Source organism: Kogia breviceps, chromosome 1, assembly GCF_026419965.1.
Source record: "Kogia breviceps isolate mKogBre1 chromosome 1, mKogBre1 haplotype 1, whole genome shotgun sequence".
Lineage (NCBI taxonomy): Eukaryota > Metazoa > Chordata > Mammalia > Artiodactyla > Physeteridae > Kogia > Kogia breviceps.
In genome coordinates, this window is record NC_081310.1 from 89,586,741 (window position 1) to 89,604,057 (window position 17,317).

General features: G+C 54.1%; 1 protein-coding gene across 1 annotated transcript; it reads right to left on the reverse strand.

Moving 5' to 3' along the window:
* Positions 1-8,503: 8,503 nt before the first annotated feature.
* On the reverse strand, positions 8,504-16,145 carry TAGLN2 (transgelin 2). The gene is made up of 5 exons (XM_059077246.2): positions 16,059-16,145; positions 10,677-10,884; positions 10,027-10,201; positions 9,626-9,728; positions 8,504-9,319 (listed from the first exon to the last, which is right to left on the reverse strand). Exons 2-5 carry the CDS (start codon positions 10,854-10,856, stop codon positions 9,178-9,180), a joined length of 600 nt encoding a protein of 199 aa, XP_058933229.1. The 5' UTR covers positions 10,857-10,884; positions 16,059-16,145; the 3' UTR covers positions 8,504-9,177.
* Between the last annotated feature and the right edge of the window lie 1,172 nt (positions 16,146-17,317).

Genomic DNA, 17,317 nt, shown 5'->3' on the forward strand with positions numbered 1-17,317 from the left:
CACCTCTTTGGGCAGCTTCTACTCCCATCTTAGGGGTTACACCTGCCCGTGATGGGAACTCTAGGATGCCCGTCAGGTCTCAGTAAGTCATCATTTCCTAGGCTGTTCAGAGTCCACAATTCTATCTAAGGCAGCCTGTGATCCCACTACTGGACATATACCCTGAGAAAACAATAATCCAAAAAGAATCATGTACAACAATGTTCACTGCAGCTCTATTTACGATAGCCAGGACACGGAAGCAACCTAAGTGTCCACCGACAGATGAATGGATAAAGAAGATGTGGCACATATATACAATGGAATATTACTCAGCCATAAAAAGAAACAAAATTGAGCTATTTGTAGTGAGGTGGATGGACCTGGAGTCTGTCATAAAGAGTGAAGTAAGTCAGAAGGAGAAAAACAAATACCATATGCTAACACATATATATGGAATCTAAGAAAAAAAAATGTCATGAAGAGATTAGTGGTAGGATGGGAATCAAACACAGACCTACTAGAGCATGGACTTGAGGATATGGGGAGGGGGAAAGGTAAGCTGTGACGAAGTGAGAGAGTGGTAGGGACATATACACACTACCAAATGTAAAATAGATAGCTAGTGGGAAGCAGCCGCATAGCACAGGGAGATCAGCTCGGTGCTTTGTGACCACCTAGAGGGGTGGGATAGGGAGGGTGGGAGGGAGGGAGACGCAAGAGGGAAGAGATATGGGAACATATGTATATGTATAACTGATTCACTTTGTTGTAAAGCAGAAACTAACACACCACTGTAAAACAGTTATACTCCAATAAAGATGTTAAAAAAAATAAAATAAAATAAGGCAGCCTGGAAGGTACTCTCCCATGACCTGTGCTCCTGGGGCAGTGCAGTGAAGAAGGAAAGTAGTGACTGACTTTGGAGCCAGACCAACAGAATTTGACCCCTGGCACCATTACTTATAGCTGAGAGACCTTAGGTGAACTGCCTAACCACCTGGGCCTTGTTTCCTCATCTGTGCGGTGGGTAATAGCCCAAAAAAAGAGTCACTGGGAAGAGCAGACCAGGCTGGAAAATCAGTGTGCATAGTGCCTGGTGGTTTTCTTCCCTTTTCCTTCCCACAGAGCAGGGAGATACTGGCGGGGGGGCGGGGGGGGGGGGTGGAACGTCTTTTGTCCTCAGTGGCGTATAAACACTATATAAACACGACCAGGAGTGAGACTGTAAATCCTCTAAGTTGCAAAGGATGCCTGAGAGACTGTTTCACAACCCCCTTCTTCCTGGAATACTTGAACTATCAAAATTGCCTCAAGTCTCTCTAAAACTAGTATGGCTTAAAACATAAATACTTCAATGCGTGAATTATTTTCCTCCAGGAATTTGCTGCCTTCCTGCTTTCTTCCAAACTCTCTTTCTCTGTCCCATTCTTCAAAACTGTAGAGCCTTTCTGCTACAACCTGAGAGACTAGGCAAGGGACAGGGATGGGGAAGAGAGTTTGAGGAACAAGAATAAATTTGGGGCCAAGGAAAAAGCAGTGAGCACCAGGGAAAGAGTTGGGGTGGAGTGGAACTGGGGGAGGAGGATGGTTAGGGTAGAAGTGGGGACTACAGGGTGATGCTTGTGCCTGGCGGGAGGCCTTGCGTCTCAATGGGGGAGGGAGGGAAAGACGAGAGGGCACAGGCCAGAAGGGCAACATCACCCTCTGATACTGGTGCCCCCACCCACGGGAGGAGGCGTGCATGAGGAGATGAATCTCCAGAGCCGTGACAGAGAGAGCCCCATGCTGGTCATACATCCCCATTTCCTCAACCTCCCTACCTGGCCACATTCCCACTGGGCAGATAACCCTCAGGACAAGGAGAAAGTCATCAACAAATCTACAGCCTCCCCTACTTCTTCTTCAAGAGCTCATCACCCTCCTGCCCACCCCAGGTCCTTGGGCCAGTGTCGCCCTGATGCCCTGCACACGTCTCCAGACACCTGGCACCACTTCCCCTCCTACGTGACCAGCACGGCCCTGGACTGGGTGGCGGATGCTGAGATAAGGCCAAGGAGGGGAAAACCACCCAAGCCAGGAAGTTACACAGCCTGGTTCCCCCGGCAACCCAGCCACAGTCGCCAAACAGTACAGCGTGGGGAGGGGTGGGACAACTCCCGTTCAAGGCGCAGCCAGGGCTGACTCAGACCTCAGTTTTCTTGTTGGAGAAACTTCTCTCTCCAAATCCCCTAGGACAGTGCTGCTGCCTAAGAATAATGGGGTAAACCAATTTGAAATGCAAATTCAAGACAGCACCCCTATCACCTCCACCACAGATTCCCAGCCTAATAGGTATAATAGGACTAACTAGAATCTGCATTTCTAACCAGTATCCCAGGGGATTCCAATGCTTGCAGTCTTAGATGGTAGCTGGGTTGGGGGAAAACACAGGATGGGGCCTACAGTCAGCCCATCCCCAGGGATGCTTGACATAGGTATTTTCAACACCCAGCGACTGACCAGGAGTCCAGAGACCTGGATTCTAGTACATGCAGAACCAATTCAAAACCATGAACTTGGGCTGAGCTCCTCTGGGCCTGCTACTAATGTTCTGAGAACCATGAGCCATCTAAAGACACATAAGGTGTGCTTTCTACTCTCAAGATCCCTGGGACCCTGGCCCATCACTTTCAGTCTCTCGGTTTCAGTTTCTCTCTTCTCCCCAAAGGGTATAAAAATATTCAAGCCTTCCCAAGAGGTGACAAGTCTCCCTGGAATTAATAGATGTGGAAGTGCCTTGAAAATACAACTCTCAGATACTGTGCTAGGGGCTGTGGTAGTCTTTCTGGCTGGAAGGAAATGGTAGGCTGTCAGAGGGCTCCAAAAATCAGGGGGCCTTCAGGACAGAAACCCCAAGTTGCAAGATCAGGGGCTGGGCCTCAGGGTTTCTTAGCTCCTTTCTGTGGCTGCCAGATTTTCGTTTGCCTTGGAGAGGTGGCTGCTGCAGAGCTGAACTTCCTGCACCCCTTCCTAAGCGAGACCTCTCCCTTCCTCACTGTGGCCCTGGCCTCCACCTACAGAAAAACCACAGTTCATGCTGGCTGCAGGCGAACCCTTCACCAGGGTCAGCCACCAAGCCAGGGAGCTCCACTATGGGGTGAGCAATTAGCTTGGACTTCTTCTGCCACAAGTTTTAAGTCCCAGTTCAGCCACCTGCTAGGTAGGTTCTGCAAGTTACTTTTGCTCTCTTAGCCTCAGTTTCCTCATCTGTAAAATAGGAGAGAATAATATTCTGTGGTGGTGGTCAAGCCCCTTCTCCTGGATTTCCCATCCTAGCCACAGACACCATTTGCTTAGTGGCTGAATCCAGAAGCCCGTCTTTCTGGATCCCTCGCCCCCTTCTTCAACTCTGCACAGTCAGAGTACTAAACAATTTTGAAATCCAGTCTCTTCTTTCCATCCCCACTGGCCCTCCTTCCCCAGGCTGCTCTTGCTTATGCTGTGACTGCTGCAGTAACCTCCTGGAGTTGGCCTGCCTCACTCACTAGTCTTCTCCAACCCTAGGCCATTCTCTACCCTGCAGCCTAAGGAAATCGGCTAAATTAAAACCCAACTCTCATTTCCTCACCCCCTTGCTTAAAATTCTTCAGTGTCTTCCCCTGCCCTTAATGAAAGGTCCAAAATTATTCATTGACATTGAAGGCCCTCTGATGATGTGCATTTCTCAGCACCCACCCCTCCGGCCTCTAAACACACCCATTCTACTGTCCAGCCCTGCACATTCCTACCTCCGGCCCACACCCATGCTGCAGCTCGGTGGAGGAGACTGGAGACCGCTGTCCTCTTCAACACTACTGGCCTCTCCTTTATGCTTCTAATTATCCTTAAATCCTTAGTTCTGACCTTCCAGAAATCTTCACTGATGCCCCTCCCCATGAGGATGGGTTAAGTCCCCTCCTCTGGGTTCTCACCTAGACTCCCCTTAGCATGCCACAAATCACATTATAATTGGCTCTCTGCTCTTCTAGCTCCTCCCAGGAGGGCACAAACTGTACTTGTTTTGTTGACTTCTGTATCCTCCAACACCCAGTAGATGCCTCACCCTGAATAGGTGCTCAATAAATATTTTTTGAAATAATGGAAGAACAAATACGACAGGTAAAGGTGTCAGCAGAGTGACTAACAGAAAAATGGTAGTGAATCATCATCGTCATCATCACCGTGATGGTTCAGCCCCGCACCGAGCTACATTTCTCTCATGGAGACACAACTCAAAATTCAGGCCCTGCCCACAGCGGGGTGAAATGGTGTGACAGCCCCAGTGTTTGGCGAGATGCTTGTATGACCCACTCCCCACCTACCCTCCCCCAGTGATGTTGATCTGTCCCCACCCAATCCCTGGTTCTCACCCTGACTCAGGCTTCTCTGCCCACCCCCACTCCAGGCAGGAAAGGAACAGCTCCTTCACCCCCACACTGAAACCTGACCTCTGACCACAGAGCCAGTGACTACTCCTTCTTCCAGAGGAGCAATCCCACCCCCACCAACCAGCAGCCCCACTCCCCCCAGCAGATCAGGGGAGAGGATCCCTGAGACACGTAGCCTCAGCTCACCATGACATCACCACCAACCTCCACCCCAGAAATGATCCAGGGCTGCGAGAGGCTGGCAAGTGATCCTCCCAAAGAGCCCTGTTTGCATTTCTCCAAAGGCACATATCACTGGCTTTCTGAATCATCATGGCTCCTATCCATGTTTTACCTCCCCTACAGGACTAGGTACTTTTTGAGCAAAGAGATCATGTATTAATAATCTTCATATCCCCCATAAGGCCTGGCATAGGGTAGAACCCCAATAATTGTTGAAGGAATAAATACATGAATGAAAAAATGGGTGTATATATGAGTGTTCCCAGGCAGAATTGCTCATTTTCCACCTTAGGAAGGTGAGATTTGACCTATTATTGAAGACCTTCCTCCTGACCCTTAAGAGAATCCAGAGGCTAATAACACCTCAGAGTCAAGAGGATCATTTTTCCTTGTTTAATCTAAATTTCTCTAGGTGCAATTTCAGTGCATTTTCTTTTAATCTACCTCCCTAGCCACTGGGACTAAAACTCATTTCTTCACAAGGAGATGGTTACTAATTTACCTTTAGCTTTCTCTTCAACAAATTTAATCCCAGGGCTTCCCTGGTGGCGCAGTGGTTGAGAATCCGCCTGCCGATGCAGGAAACACGGGTTCGTGCCCCGGTCCGGGAAGATCCCACATGCCGCGGAGCAGCTGAGCCCGTGAGCCGTGGCCGCTGGGCCTGCGCGTCCGGAGCCTGTGCTCCGCGACGGGAGAGGCCACAACAGTGAGAGGCCCGCATACCGCAAAAAAAAAAAAAAAAAAAAAAAAAAAAAAAAAAAATTTAATCCCAGGCCCTTTATTGCTCCCTCCCTGGGGCCCCACTGTCCAGCCCTTTCCCTGTTCCACTGGTCCTTGGGCCTTTTGCCAAGCTCTCAAAGGCCTCTCTGGGCTGCACAGGCAGGAATGGACATATTGTTCTCCATGGAGCCATGTACAAACGCTCAGACGCTTACCCTCTGCCTACACACACCCAACACACACCTCTCTGCACCCCCAGTCCCCCGTCCTTGGTAAACACATACTCACAGGCAGCCTCCACACAAGGTCACAGTTTCATCTCCTCCCACCTGCACCCCCTGAGCCCTGGCCCTGTGAATTCTCACACACCTGGACGCACACTCAGTGCACATGGACAGAATGCACAGAACTATACTTTTCCCCTACAGGTCAGCCACACTGTGAACCCCTCTTCCTCCTCCCCCTCCTCCCCTCCCCTCCCCCCTCCTCCCCCTCCCCCTTCTCCTCCTCCTCCCCCACCCCTCCTCTTCTTCCTCCCTGCCATCCTTCTCCAGCTCTCCTTCCCATCAGCCACCATGGGCCAAGCCTACTTTCCGTTTACCTCCACAGTGATTTTCCACTGCAAGGCTGAAGGCAAGGAGTAAATGAACCAGTGCTGGCTCCTACCTCTTCCTCCTGCCCTCTTCCCATTTTTTTTCTGCCAAATCCTCAACCACCTTCCACTTGCCCAGAGCACACAAACCACCCTCCATCCTCTTCCCAACCTCCACTCAGGGAGAACCGGCTCTTCAGGGTTTTGCCTTTGGGAAACGAACAATGAGGAAGCATTGGAAACTGACAGGAAATGAGGAAGCATTGGAAACTGAAATAGAAACTGGTTTCATTTCGGATCCAATGACAGGCTGGGTCGCTGGGACCCTGGGCTGGCTGGGCACCAGGCCAGGGGATTCAGAAGCATGAGGGCAGTGTGATATTCACTCATTCATTCATTCATTCATTCAACAAATATTTATCCAGCACCTACAACATTCCAGGCACTACTCTGCATCAACAAAACCAACACAAACACAAATTTGCCCTTACAGAGTGTACATCCCATGGGTGGGACAGAAGATAAATAAGTAAAATACATTGAGTCACGTAGTGATAGGAGAAAAGAGGAAAGGTGCAGGCTGAGAGTGGAGTGTGCAATTTTAAACACAGTGGCCTGGGAAGGCAGTATGTTTGAACTGGAAGGTGACATTTGAACAAAGAACTGAAGGAGAGAAAGTAGCCACGGTGACACCTGGAAGGGGAGATTGTTCGGGGCAGCAGGAACCGTCCTGCAGGTGCAGGGTGTTAGGGAACACCAGTGTGGAAAGTCACGAGGAATGAGTTGCTAGGAGATGGCAGGAAATGGGGTGCCACTCAGAGAAGCTTTTCCTTCTATTCCCAGGGCTGGGACCCATTCTGGGCTCCAGGGCCTGATGGAGTGCCAGGAGAGACGAGAGGGGCCAAATTAGGGATGAAACTGTGATCTCAGATGGAACAAAATGCTGTAAAGCAAACAGGAAACAAAACAAAATGTTGAGGTGTCAGTGAAGGCCATTTCCAGAAGGAAGGAGCTGAACCTGGAGCGAAGTGGATTAAGGGGAGACGTGGAGGGGCCTCCCAGAGCTTGCTGGTGGGTGATGGTTCCAGCCAGCACAGGTTCAGCCAGCTCCCAGCCAGGATGACCTGGGTTCAAAACCCCTGTCGGTCCACTAAATCCTCAAGTAGCTTTGGGTGAGTTTCCTGTCCTGAGACCCAGTATGCTCATCTGGGAACAAAATGAGGGAAATAATACAGTAATATCCACCTCGTGGACTAACATGGGAATCTGCTGGGAGAAGACAGTCCCAGAAAGTCATGAGGCCTGTGGCCAATAATATTCATAGCTATAGTTAAATCAAAGAAGAGTGTAAATGGTTTGTTTTTTAGTTTAAATTATCAGTGAATTCAATGCTGTCTCTGCAATGACATCACTCTTCGTCACTGGCATTCCACGAAGGCTTCCTGAATGGGAGATTCAGGAATGGGTGGAGTGACAGCTAATCCCCTGGGAATTTGCAAATAGGCTGCACCCTATCTCATCTGTGCCACAGCCCAAGGGGGTACAGCAGGTAAGCAATTACCATCTCGCCCATGCCTGGGGCTCGGATAAGGTGGAGAGCCCCTGAACTGATGGCTAATGTACAGCAGTGGCATGAGGCCTGGCACACAGTAGGTGCTTCTTGGCAGAGGGAACCACAGTGGGGTGGGAGAAAGGAGAATGGAAGCTCTCTTGTTATCCACCACTGCACAATTTGTCACCCTCAGGCACAATGTTGTGGCTTTCCCATCCTCGAGAACTAGAGATACACTGAAGTAGACATGGGGAGGGGGACAGTGGAGGCCAGGCTGGCTGATGAGGGTGGGAGCTGAAGTGGGGGACTGGCCCAGGGCCTCTAGGGAGACACAAGGTCTGATGGGAAGGCCGTGGGGTTGCAACTACATTCATGCCTGGGTCAGGGCTGGGAGCTCAGGACAACCTGACCCCAAAATTGATTATTGTGGTCCAAGGCCACCCGTCCAGAAGGAATGCTGCTAGGCTCTCACCAGCACGCAGCTCACAAGTGCCTGGGATGATCAACAAGGCTTTCTGCCTCCAGCCACCACCACCAACTCCTTCCTGCTCACTCATCCCCCAGCTCGCCAGATGCTCACCACTGCAACCCCAACCCTAGCCCCCAGACTGGTCTGGCCACCAGAGGCCACCTTGCATCAAGCCTGCCTGAGGGCCTCCCACCCAGACACCTGCCACGACTCAGGGCTGTGTGGACAGCCGGCCCCACCTTCCTGCAGTGGCTGAGAACTGTTCTGGCTGTGGGAGGGGCCCAGCCAGGAGCACCTGGGTAGGTGACGGCCCCCCTCCCTGTGGACCCTGCCAACGTATGCTGCCATCATGGCTTCTAGTCCGAGGGCAGCTGGGAGGGCCTGTCCTTTCTCAACCCCACCCCTAAAGCAAGTGAGAAAAAGAATGGGAAGGAAATGGATGATAGGGAGATGTTTGTAACCTTTCATTTCAAAGCCCTCTTCCCTGGAGCCAGTCATTGCCCTTCCCCCACATTCCTCCCTTCCCAACGGTGGATTCAGTGGCCCTAGACACAGCCAGAGTCCATCCAAAAAAAGACAGAGATTCTTTATTTAAATCAGCAAACTCAGATTCTTCAAGCCCCAGCCCATGGTGGGCAGCCTTCCCTCCCCGGTCCCCTCACCCCCACCCCTTAGCCACAGAGAGGGGAATGGAAAATGAGAAGCCTGAAGGCCTCTGCCAGGGCAGGCTGCCTCAGAAGTGTGGTGAGAGCAGTCCAGCTGGGGCTGGGGGGGCATCCGCCACAGACCCCTCCCTATAAATTAAGTCCCCGCAGCCACAGCTGTGGGCGAGGCGTACTTGTGGGGAGAAGGCCAGTAGGCAGCATCCCTGACTCCCAGCCAAGGAATGGATTAGGGCACAGGGCTCAGGGGAAGAGAGACCAGAGAGAAAGAGAAGAGGTATGGTGGGGAGAGGGGGCGATGCCCCCCTAATTTTGGTCCTAGGGAAAAGAGGCCTGTTGGTCCAGTTTTGGTGGATTTGGAGAAGGGAATGTATTAGTAAGCACAGTGGGGAGGCCACTGTCAGGCACCCCCAGAGGAAACAGGCCAGGCCCCCACCCTGGCAGAGGGCAGCATAAGAGCTCCACGGGCTCTCAGGGAATGTCACTGCTAAAATATATATATATATATATATATATATATATATATATATATTAACCATTCATGGCAGGCAGGGGCAGGGCTGTGGGTAGGATCAGAGGATCTGGCGTGGCATCCCGTAGCCGGTCATGCCTGCCTGAGATGCCCCACGGTTGGTCCCCATCTGTAACCCAATCACATTCTTGCCCTCCTGCAGCTGGTTGTCTGAGAAGTTCCGAGGGTTCTCCTTGGATTTCCTGGGTGGAAAAGGAGTGCTGGTTAGGAGGAGGGTGGAGGCTGCCCCAGTAAATGTCCTCCATGGACACAGAACAGGTTTTCTTTGGCTTAAGTGCTGGTGCCGGCTCTGCCCTGGAAAGCCTTGAGCTCTCTGAAGCCACCCCCTCATCTCTCAAAAGGGACTGTCCCTTGCCATCCCGGGAGACTCGTGAGGATTAAGTGAGACGAGGAATGTGAAAGTGCTTTGTAAAGGGCATTTCCTAGGGACAGGATTGGGAAGGATCACTGTGCCGGCCCGGGGCCTGGGCTGCCCCAGCAGTACTCACTTGGGAAACCAGTTGGGATCTCCAGAGAAGAGCGCATTGTTCTGGGCTACCGCCAGCCCACCCAGGTTCATCAGTGTCCGCTGCACACAGGCCATGTTCTTTCCTGGGAAGGGGGAGGGGGTGTGTTGGCCTCAGTGGGTCTGGGGTCCTGCATGCCAGGCTTCCACCTCTATCACTAAGTCAGCAGGCCCAGTTTCCTAATTCTTTTACTCTTGGTCTTCCTACTGTTCTCTAACCCAACCCCCAATATGGCCAACTCCTCCATAAACACACACACACACACACACACACACACACCACTCTTTGTCCTCAGGTGTCAGAAACCTGCCCCTTCTCCCTGGTGGACGTGGCCCAGCCCAGCCTCTGGTCTACTGGATGACAGTGCCCTGGCCCTGACCAACCTTCCCAGAGGTCCACAGTCTGAAAGATGTCAGTGGTGTTGATGCCGTAGCGCTCAGCTGCTTGCAGGAACTGGGAGATCTGTTCCATCTGCTTGAAGGCCATGCTGGAGGCCTGGATCTTCTTCACTGGGGCCTGCCCCTCGGGGTACAGCCCATTAATGAGCTCACACAGCACCTGGGTGAGGACAGCAGGTGTGCAGAAGTGAGGCCCTGCCTACCACAGATCAGAATGCACCACCCTCGGCGCTAGAGACAGTGAACTGCAGAGGTGCCTCTCCTACCTGAAGGCAGCTGACTCTACCTGGAGAGAGCATCAGACTCCTTCCTGCCCAGGCCCCTGCCTCTGAGCCCAGAGTGTAAACCGTGCTATTCCAGGATTACCAACTACAGCACACCTCCCCCTCTAAGCTCTCCCTTAGAGCTCCTCTTCCTTCTGTCACACACGGCTTCCACTGCAGGGAGGCACGTTCACCCTCCCACTTCCCTCAGCGGGAGGGAGGAAAGCAGGGGGCCTCTGCACGATGAAGATACCCCGGCTCAAGAAAAGCTGGGAGGGGGCTGCCCTCCGTTCTTCAGCTGAGACAATCCCCAGTCCCTCAGACCCAGCCCTGCTCTCCTGGCACTTCTGGTCAGAGGCACCCAGCTCTCACCGTGCCATCCTTGAGCCAGTTCTGGAAGTTCTCGCGCCCAGGCTGGGGCCGGCCCACATCCTTGCGGCACTGGGTGGTGATCCATTGGATCAGGATCTGCTCCAGGTCCGCATCATATTGTTTCTCAATCTTCTGCTGCACCTCCCGGCTCAGGCCGTAGGCAGGTCCCCTGTTGGCCATTCCAAAAGGTGGTGGTGTCTGGGGGAAGCTGGGGAGAGGACACATCCAGGCCTGTGGTCAGAGCTCTGCAGGCTGTGGGGTGGGGGATTCTGACACACACCATATCCCCAGGGTGGGCCCCAGAGGTGAGGAGGTGAGAACAGCCACCAAATGAGGGAAGTCTCACCTTAACCCCTGAACAGGGGCTAGAGTCTCAGTGCTCAGAACTCTAGGAGGTGTTAAGGCACCTCTGGGTTCTTCCACCCTTGTGACAGGTAGCCTATCTACTATACTGAGGCTTCCCATTAGATTTCATTTGAATGGTTCCACTGCTACAATGAAGTATAAAACCCACTGGAATAGAAAATAGGGTAAATGAGGCCAGGATTGAGGGTTCAGCCCCTCATTTGCGGTGGTCAGCTTTAGCAAAGGCAAACTGGTCATTCTAACCCCAACTCTGCCTTTTCCAGTTCTGGGCAAGAGAATGATTTGGAAAGAATATGGAGTGGCTGGAGAAACCTATGTCAGGAGCTAGGGGAGTGGACAGATCTACCCTTAATTAGCCACTGGGTTTTAATTGAACACCCACTATTTGTGCTGGGGATTGTGGAAGAGACAGAAGTCCTTGGTCCTAAAGCTGCCCACAGTGCCATCAGAGAGACAAAGTGAGCACATATGAAAGGGCAAGAGTTGTACATGATGAGTATTAAACTACACAGTCAGACCATATGTTGTAGGAATTGAGAGAGGGGTATTGGTAGAAGCAGCCTGGAGGGCTTCCTGGAAGAGGTAGGTCTGAGTAGGTCCTTAACAGATTTCACCAGGCAAAGGGGCTTCCCATAAGAAACCAGGTAATACCTAATTCTACTTTCCTTTCTAGAAGCAGTGGTAGGCAGAATAATGGCCCCCCAAAGGTGTCTATGTCCTAATTCCCAGAACCTGTGAATGTTACCTGATATGGCAAAAGGAATTTTGCAGATGTGATTGAATTACAGATCTTGAGATAGGGAGAGTACCCTGGGTCTCCAGGGGGGCCCAATATACTCACGACAAGGGTCCTTATGAGTGAAAGAGGAAGGCAGATGAGTCAGAGTGGGAGAAGTGAGAAGGAAGCCAAGGTTGGAGTGATGCAGGGTCATGAACCAAGCAATGCAGATGGCCTCCAGAAGCTGGGAAAGGCAAGGAATGGAATCTCCCCTAAGTCCCCTGGAAGGAATGCAAGCCCTGCTAACACCTTGATTTTAGCCAGTGAAACCTAGCTCTGCAAGATAGTACATGTGTGTTGCTTTAAGTCACTCAGTTTGTGATAATTTGTTACAGCAGGAATAGGGCACTAATCCAGGAACCTTGGTGGCATTTTTAGGGAAACCCAGGAAGAGAGGGAGGGATGGGGAAATACACAACTTAGTTGGAGGACCTCAGTTAGGAAGAATTGGGTGGTTTCCTGACCACTGGCTTGGGTTGACAGCACCTCGCAGTGGGCAGTCTGTCCCCACCTGCCACCTCCCTGCCTAGGTCCCACACCCAGACCCCTGTCCTAGGAATGCTACCCATGCTGAGGGGGAGCCATGACCCCATTTCCTGCCCCCATCTCCTCCCCATAGGCTCTTCTTTCTGCTCTGAGATAGAGCTGGCTGACTGTACATAAAAGGGCATGCCCCAGGCCAGGCACCTCTGTTCACGGAGAGGGAAGAGAAACACTGCCTCTCCCCACCTCTGGCCCCAGGCCAGGTCAGACTTAAGGGATGGAGTCACTCGAGCTGGCTCCCTGGGTCCCTCGCACAGCAGGTTGATCCATCCCAACACCCCCAACCTGGGCCTCGGGGCAGGCCACAGGGACAGCAGCTGCCTCAAATGCCCTCCCACCTCTCAGCCCCAGCGGAGGTGGGGCTCGGGCCAGTCCCCTCCCCTCCACTCCAACATGGCCGCTCCTCCGACTGCAGCCTATTGGGCTGCACATTTCCGACAGCGATCATCCCCATAATCAGTTATTGTTAAACCTCATTAAGACAACCCAGCCCCACTTCACCCAGCCCGGAAGCCCAGCCAGATAAATGTCAGTCTGGGCCTTGACCCACACCACCAGCCAGCACACACTCAGCAGGGGGAGGGCAGGCCGGCCGAGTGGAGAGAGGGAGACAAGATTCCCTCCCCTCAGCCCAGCCCCAGCTGCCCAGCCGAGAGCCACTCGGTCTCCTTAAGCCTGTGACCCCTGACGCAAAGGGCCACGGCTGGGAGGCTCAGAAGGAAGGAGAGGGGGACCAGAGGCTGCTGCCACCAGTAAGCCCCCTTTTCCCAGCCCAATGTTCAGACCTCACTTCTGGGAGCAGCTTCACTGTGGTCACCTGGACCTCAGGGCTGTGTCTCCATGGAGCCAAGTGGCCTGAGGCCCAGGGATCACTATGGCCCAGGGAAAGAAAGGACAGGAGAATGACTAACCCAGACACCAGGTTTAGGAGGGGAGCACAGGACCGAAGAGTGACCGCTCCAGTGTCACCTATGGTATGACGGGCAGGACAGACTCGGCCTCCCAGACCCACCGCTGGGTGGGTGTTGGGAGCCCTCCTAAACTCTGGCACCTGGGCACATCTGGCAAGGTCACAGACTCCAGCTGCAGTGTCTCGGCTCCACTCTGGGGCCATTGCGCTAGATCCCGAGGTGCCAGAGCCATAATGCAGAGCTCTGGGAGGAGGCAGGCCAGACGGGCCCAGCCTGCCCACGGCTGGTCCCCCCACCCCCGCGAGCAAGCAGGCACATGCTGAGGGGCTGGGACCTAACCTGGCTCTCCCTTAAAGGAGGAAAGGTAGCCAGTTGCCTACTGGCGTGGGGAAAGGCTGTGTGGGAGATGCCCAGAGCTGGGGGTCCAAAGGGAAAACAACAGCTGCACAGCTTGGGGGGTGGATTGGCAGTGAGTAACCTAAACTCCAGAGCTGCCTACAGCGGTGGGAACAGCCCCCACTCCCACCCACAAGGTTACAACAGTTGGGAAAGGGGGAGGGACCACAAAAGGCACTCCAGCCTTCAGCCCCACCCAGACCCTGAGCTGGAAGCTTCCCTCACCCCACCGCCGACGCCAAAGAAAAAGCGGACATGGGGTGGGAGTAGGAGGATTCCAGGGCTCCTGGCTGGGGTGTTGAACTGGAAAGACAAAGGGACTCTCCATTCATTGTGCAGAGAGGACACAGGGGAACTTCCCAAGCCAGAATTGGCATTAAGACTGTTTTGAAAAGGCGAAACAGGGATACTTGCCCCCAAAGTGAAGTGCCACAGGGAGCGGGGGTGATGGGACACCTATGACTGAGGGGCCACCTTGGGGCAGCCCCCTTGGTATCAAGAGTCAGCGAGCAAAAGAGAAAGCTGAAGCTATACAAACAGGAAGCCACAAGGCTTGCGCAGGAGGAGGGGTATGGTGGGGGCCGTTGCCATGGCTTCTGTGTACCAAACACAGGAATGGGGCAGGGTGGGGGCACCAGGCAGAAACATCCACTCCGCGCAGGAGTGGCGGGGAGGCTCCGAGTGGGGGCGGGGCGGGGGCGGGGCGGGGGCGGGAGCAGAAGTGGGATCCCTGGGAAAGGAGCCGCTTCACAGGTACAGACAGGTGCAAGGGATTCCTCCAGGAAGCAGCTGTGGAGGGTACGGAGGGCGTGTGGAGAAGGGAAATGACAAGTTTTGGGGTAGAGAAGTAGATTTAAGGAAATAGTTCAGGAGTAGAAGGAATGTCCTGGGAACAGAAGGTACATTCTGAGCTAGAGAGCCCCATAACTGAAAATCCTGGGCGGGAGAAGGGATGGGGGTGGGGGAGAAGGGATGGGGTGGGGGAGAAGGGATGGGGTGGGGGAGAAGGGATGGGGGTGGGGGAGAAGGGATGGGGTTGGGGAGAAGGGATGGGGTGGGGGAGAAGAGATGGGGGTGGGGGAGAAAAGATGGGGGTGGGGGAGAAGGGATTAGAGTCCAATCCCCAGGGAGCACAAGAGGGACCCCGGCTGTGGAGTGGGGGTGTTGGGGGGAGAACTGCACTTGGATAAAGACTTATTTGTTGATTCTGGAAAGGTAGGCCCTGCTGGCCCCACCCTACCTTGGCCTCCTCGGCAGTCTTCCCTGTGGACTAGGAAGGAGAAACTGGGAGTGGGGTTAAAGACGGGGAGCTGTCCCTCTCTCTGGTGCTCTGGAGTCAGAAAACTAGGAGAGGCACAGGTCTCCTCCTACACCGGATCCCCACACCAGTCCATCCTCACTTCTACCCCGCTTCTTTCTGCTCACAGATACCAAGTTGCCCCAGAACTTCACAGATACCGGCTCCAGGAGAGACTCCAGGAGGCCTGCAGAAGGAGGGGGGGCGGGGGGGAGGTGGCAGTCTATTTCCGGTCCTGCCGCCACACCCTGGGCCGTTACTGGGATGAATCACCCACTGCCCGCCGCTGGAGTGACGCAGTGGTCTGGGCAGCCCGCCCGCCCGCCCGCGGCCACCACCGACTTTCCCAGCAGCAGGGGGTTAAGGGATGGGGGCATCGGCTCCAGTAGGGGCTGGAGGCCTGGAAAGCATCCATCCTCCCTCAACACCACCTCCTACAGGCAGGGCATGCTGGGGCGCAGTCAGTGCTGCAGCCTCCCAGATGTTTCAGGTCGGGGGGACTCTCCTAGAGGCGATTGGAGCTTCAACTCCCCGCCCGAACCCGGGAAGGCGAGGCCACTGCGGGACCCGCGCACGGAGCCCCCTCGCCCCAGCCCGCGACGCCGAATCCCCAGAAAAACGAGCTGCAGGAGAATGAACAGAAAGGTCGGCTTCGGGGACGCAGAGGGCAGGCAGCACTCACACGTGCTCCTGGAACTAGGAAGTGAAGTGTCGCTTCGGAAGCCCCGGCGGCGCCGAGCTGGCCAGGGTGGACGCCGGGACCCTGTACGCTCCATCACTCGGGGCCAGCCAGCTAATCCCTGACGACCCCCTTTCCCCACCCCAGCGAAGACCCGGGGCTGGAGCCGGCGGGCGGGACGCAGTCCCCGAGTCCCTGATCCGGACAGACGGCCCCGTCTATGCACTCGCAACAGCGGCTGACCTCATTGCTCAACAATGCGGAGTCAGAGCCTGGGGACAGACCTGACAGCCCGGGGAGGGGCAGAGCAGTCAACGGACCCTTGCCTGCTAGCCCTTGATCACCAAGCTCACTGGAGCAAGTCGCAAGCTCTGGCTTCTAGCTTTCTAGAGACCCCCTCCCTGCAGCTCACCGTTCACGCGGGCCGGAGAGTTGCGCACTCAAGGCGGGGTCTGCAGCGCGAGTGAAGCGCAGGGGCCAGGCCCGGCCGGAGGTTTTCAGCCTGCTCCCGCCTCGGACGGGGCGGACCAGGGGCGGGGCAAGGGCCGAGAGGGTTTAAAGGAGCCGCAGTCCAGAAGCTGAGGGCAGTGCTTAAAACAGAGGGGCGGTGGACAAGAACCTGAGTTAAAGACCTGGAGGCAGTGGCCTCCGCTCTTGAGAACCTCTACCCCTACCCCAGAACGCTTAAACTTGCGCCCAGTGGGAAACTTTCTGCCTAAGTTAGCTAAAGACTGGACGTTTTTATGCGGGAAGAAACCTCTTGGTTTAAAAAGGGTGGTTAGGTAAATGGAGGCACAGGAAGACGCTCACCGCCCCCGCCCCGACAACTGTCTAGGGTGTGGCAGGACTGAGGCTAGCAGGCCAGGACAACTCCTGGTCTCGGTGGTCTTGCTCCCCACCTTCTTCAAGCCCCAGACTAGCAGTGAGGTCATTCCATGCCCAGGGCTCAAGAGGCATGCATGGTCAGCACTGGGACCCAGGGTTCAGAATTGACTTTTTTTTTTAAACAATTTTATTTTTTAATTTTATTATTTATTTATTTATTGGGGGGCTGTGTTAAGTCTTTGTTGCGGTGCGCAGGCTTCTCATTGTGGTGGCTTCTCTTGTTGCAGAGCATGGGCTCTAGGTGTGTGGGCTTCAGTAGTTGTGGCACATGAGCTCAGTAGTTGTCGTTCCCGGGCTCTAGAGCGCAGGCTCAGTAGTTGTGGTGCACGGGCTTAGTTGCTCCACATCATGTGAGATCTTCCCAGACCAGGGCTCGAACCCGTATTCCCTGCATTGGCAGGCAGATTCTCAACCACTGCGCCACCAAGGAAGTCCCCAGACTTGACTTTTTTCCCCTTCATTTCCTCCTCTATGACCTGGCACCTCTTCTTAATCCTGGAGGGATCAAAAGAACCCTCAGTGGAGGAGGAGGCTGGCAGTTCTTCTGTCTCTGAGGGTGGAGGAGAGCCTCATTTGGGGGTTGAAGGAGGGCTCCCCCTCCCTGTTTTCAGGCTTCAGTTGAGCAGTCCCTCTGGGGTGGAGTCCCTGCTTACATCCATCAGTGGAGTTCTTCATAGATGATAGAAGACCCAGTTTAGCCTGGTTTTCAAGCACATCACCAACAAGTGCAGGACTTCCCTAGTGGTGCAGTGGTTAAGAATCCGCCTGCCAATGCAGGGGACACGG

Excerpts from the sequence above, each read along its gene's own strand:
- TAGLN2 (XM_059077246.2), bottom strand. The coding sequence starts at position 10,856 with ATGGCCAACAGGGGACCTGCCTACGGCCTGAGCCGGGAGGTGCAGCAG. Across the intron at positions 10,202-10,676 it reads ACTGGCTCAAGGATGGCACG|GTGCTGTGTGAGCTCATTAA; the intron begins GTGAGAGCTGGG and ends GTCCTCACCCAG. Across the intron at positions 9,320-9,625 it reads GATCCCAACTGGTTTCCCAA|GAAATCCAAGGAGAACCCTC; the intron begins GTGAGTACTGCT and ends TTTTCCACCCAG.